We start from the raw sequence: 4,300 nt of genomic DNA, 5'->3' as shown, positions 1-4,300 counted from the left end.
CAGACAAATAAGTTTAAATAACTTATTTAATAGAACCAACGTTTCGGTCAGAGTTTCTAGCCTTCATCAGGGCTAAGGACAAAAAAAAAAAAAAAACAACAAATTAATAAAAGGATATATAGAATGATTAAAGTCAATAATTGTACAACATAAAAATTAAAAAAAATATTCATGTATCATATACATTTATATATCACATACATTTATATATATATATATATATATATATATAAATTTAATGGTCGACAATAAACTTTTAAAAATGGTCAGTCGGTCTGAATTTTTTCAATGCAGTACTAATATTGATGCACAGCGAGGGTTGTTAATAAAAAACTATTTATGTTACTAAATCATACTAATAAAATGTACGATAATTTATAACAAACTATCAATAGTGTTCATTAAATCTAAATACATCGTTAAATATTGCAATAGCGAAACATTGCCGGGTCAGCCAGTATACACATAAAAAAAAAAAATATTACTTCTATATATCCTTTATTCAATGGTTCTTATCTTGTTGTTTGTTTTTAGCCCTGATGAAGGCTAGAAATACTGTCCGAAACGTTTGTATTAATAAATAATTTTTTTAACTTAAATGTGTTATTCTCTGGCCGTACCCTTAACCAGCTCTTCCTTATATAAATAAAATTTATTTCATTGGATATAAATGGAATATGGTCCGGGTGCGGTCAAATAAAACTCAAATAGTAATAACTATTTTAATTAAACCAACGTTTCGCCCCACGTTGCAAGGCTTCGTCAGCGCTAAAAATGATACAAACACTTAACATAAGTAAAAAAGTAAATGGAAAATTAAAAGGGTATATAGTGAAACGTAAAAATTAAATAAGAAAAAAAAAGTTTGTAACAATAAATTAAAACGGAAATAATAACAGATAAAAAGAAATATAAAATTAAGAAAAAGTTATAAAATTTATTTCAACATACACAATCGAATATAACTGATTAATAATGAGGTGTAGATAGTTGACCGTAGATTAATGCTTCGAGAAGTTTGTCGGGGGGTGCGGTCAGCAAAGAACAACATAAATAAACAAAACCATATTTATTTATTTTATGCCGACGTTTCGACCTGAGTTTCAGGTCTTCATCAGGGGTTATGACATAGAAGGAAGAGTTACAAACCTGCCTTCTACGTCACAACCCCTGATGAAGACCTGAAACTCAGGTCGAAACGTCGGCATAAAATAAATAAATATGGTTTTGTTTATTTATGTTGTTCTTTGCTGACCGCACCCCCCGACAAACTTCTCCAAGCATAACTGATTAATAAATCTCGATCTATTTTTAATTGTTTACAGGTTTTAAAAGAAGTGATAACAGATTTAAAAAGGACTTTTAAAGACTGTATTATAATTAATGCGAACAAAACTGTACTGAAACAGTTGCAGATGCTCCTTCCTAACCTTACGTGTGTAAGTTCTCTAGAACCAGCGCCAAAGAGGATCAGTGTTATCTCTTTGGAACCGATGAGGAAAAGATTGAGTGTCATTTCTTTAGAGTCTATTCAGCATAAAAAGAATGATTTACCTGGAGAGCCTCAGGATGTGAGTAACAAAATTTATTAATATTTTGTCTATTTTAGTTCTTAAAGGTCGTTATATAATCATAAAGTCTAAGAAAATGGAATAGAATATTTTTTAGAAATACTCCAAAAGATCTAATACATTAAATTTTCCACGCACGAGCTACTATTATTTTTGTTCTAATTTGATACCTCTTACCTAGGTTTCTTCTTCCTGGGATGTTTCCATAAATGGATACTTCTGAAAAAGCTTAGGAGAAAGGTCTATAATGGGAGGGGGTTTATGCTTCCTTTCGTAGGCTTGGCATCCTGTACGCTTAGAGTTTTTGTCGCACCCCGTATACTAGAAATCTCTTAGCAGTGAGATTTAAAAAAAAGTTGAGAGTTACTACAAGTGTAGTAACACGTAATATAACAAGAGCCGGGAAGAAAAAAAAGGCAGTTATTTCACCCCAATTTTTTATTACTTCAATGAAAACTATGTATAATTACTACTCAAAACTGACGAGTCTGCCAAGTATAGGTAGGAGGAATAAAAAATTGCGGCTGTTTCAAAAACCCTAAAAAAACATTAATTTTTCATTCGGAGTTTTTTATCTTACAAACTACCAACAACACTAGAAAATCTAAAAGAACATTATATAAAGGAGAGTAAATTTGCTGAAATATTAGTTCTCGGGATATAGCCTTTTAAAAAGCAACATTTTATAAAAATGTGCTGAAATATCAGTAGTTAATTTATTTTGAGAAATCTATATCTCAGGAACTATTTGTCTTACAGATGTCTATTAGCAATCAAATTAAAGCTAGTTTAATGTACTATAAAGTAGTTTATGACTTTTACCTTTGTAGGAATAGTAGTTTTAGTTCAAAAATTAGAGTTTATTCAGAAAATCTGATATTTTCTCATACATGCACTATCCACAATTTACACAATTACACAATTTTGAAAAAAATTATCTCTAGATTCATAAGACACACATATGCGAGCACTCAAAATAAAGGAAATTTAACTTACTATAAAGTAGTTTATGGCATATATCTTCTTAGGGATAGAAGTTGTAATGATATTCGCATATGAATATAAATTTGTCTGAACAACTATACATCAATCTATTTTAGCATATTTCATGAAAACTACAACTCTTACGAAAATAAACTTCATAAACTACTTTATAGCTCATTAAACTAGCTTTAATTTGAGTGCTAATAGACATCTGTAGGTCAAATGGTTTTTGAGATATAAATTTTTCAAAATAAATTCACTTACTACTGATCTTTCAGTACGTTCTGTACAACATTTTTATGAAATATTGCTTTTAAAAAAGTCATATCTCGAGAACTATTGAACATAAATAGCTCTATTAGGGCTTACAGTTTATCAAATTTACTCTACTTTAAATGATGTTCTCTTAGATTTTTTATTGTTGTTGGCAGTTTTAAATATATAGAGATCCGAATGAAAAATTAATTATTTTTAACGTTTCTGAATAGCCGCCATTTTTTATTCCCCCTACGTAAGCTTGGCAGACTCATCTTGACTAGTAATTACAAATAGTTTTCATTAAAGCAATAAAAAATTGGGATGAAATAACTAACTTTTTTCTCCTCTTGTGCTCTTGTACTAAAAGTACGCGTGCTCAAATTTTGTTGTTGTTATTGATTTTTTGAACTACTATTAATTATTTCACCCTTTTTGTTGTAAACATTAAATATTATGAAACATAATATTTACTTTTCTTATTTAATAAACAACTTTCTCCATTCATTCAGAAACAATCATTTATATGCATTACACTTTATATTTTAATATTTTCCATAAAACAAATAAATTTTATATTAGCTGTTTATAGAAAACACTAATTGAAAAATTGACCAAATTAATTCCACTTTATGTTCACTCTTTATTTTCTATAACAGTAAATAAATTTTTGATTCCTTCATATTCAATTAGAAATAAGTCTGAACAAAACCGATAAAGAAGCACAAATTTCCCGAAACGTCTTTATGGATATTCATTAAAGGTATACCAAATTATTGGAAATAATATTTATTATAACTTTAATTCTCTTTAAATTTTTGATTAACTGAACGGTTTTACGGATAATTACACTAATATCCGAAACCCGTGTTAACTTCAACGTAAAGTTGCCCTCAAGAGGCGTGCCCTAATACTAGGGATGGGATATCGAAAGAAAAATATCGATATCGATATCGGATAGCAATATCGACATCGATATTATATCGGAACTAAAATATCGATATTTTACATTATCGATATCGAAAATTTAAAGAATTAAAGTAATAATGATTATAAAATGATAACATAGGAAGACATATTTTACGTCATACCTAATCAAAATACCTAAGACACTCTTAATAACTATGAAACAAATTGTGTTATTGAAGAAAATATAAAAATAGAATATCGATATTTTATTTAGATAAATACATATTTATTTCGATATTTTTTATTATTGTAATATCGATGTGGAATATAAGCAACAATATTCCGATATTATTTGATACTTTATTTCTATATTTTACACTATTGTAATATCAATATGGAATATTAGCAACAATATTCTGATATTATTTAATCGAAATATCGATGTTTTGTTTAATAAATTTCCATATGGATATTATTAACAGTGTCACATATCGAAATAATTTGTTAGCCTTTTTGACGTGACAACGTCTTATAAATCATTTTGCGGGATGCCATGTTAGAAAAAGTGTCCCGTAACGGAA

At 28.3% G+C, this 4,300-nt stretch overlaps 1 protein-coding gene across 1 annotated transcript in view; it reads left to right on the top strand.

Moving 5' to 3' along the window:
* The window catches only part of LOC106677264 (sodium-independent sulfate anion transporter), a 221,122-nt gene that overhangs the window by 200,838 nt on the left and 15,984 nt on the right, over positions 1–4,300 (top strand). The window contains exon 11 of the mRNA XM_067052922.1: positions 1,326–1,571. Coding sequence (XP_066909023.1) covers positions 1,326–1,571 — 246 coding nt within the window. The remainder of the gene's footprint in view (positions 1–1,325; positions 1,572–4,300) is intronic.

Source organism: Halyomorpha halys, unplaced genomic scaffold (genome assembly GCF_000696795.3).
Source record: "Halyomorpha halys isolate HHAL.00 unplaced genomic scaffold, Hhal_1.1 Scaffold92.1, whole genome shotgun sequence".
Taxonomy (NCBI): Eukaryota; Metazoa; Arthropoda; class Insecta; order Hemiptera; family Pentatomidae; genus Halyomorpha; species Halyomorpha halys.
This window is presented reverse-complemented; position numbering and strand designations above follow the sequence as displayed.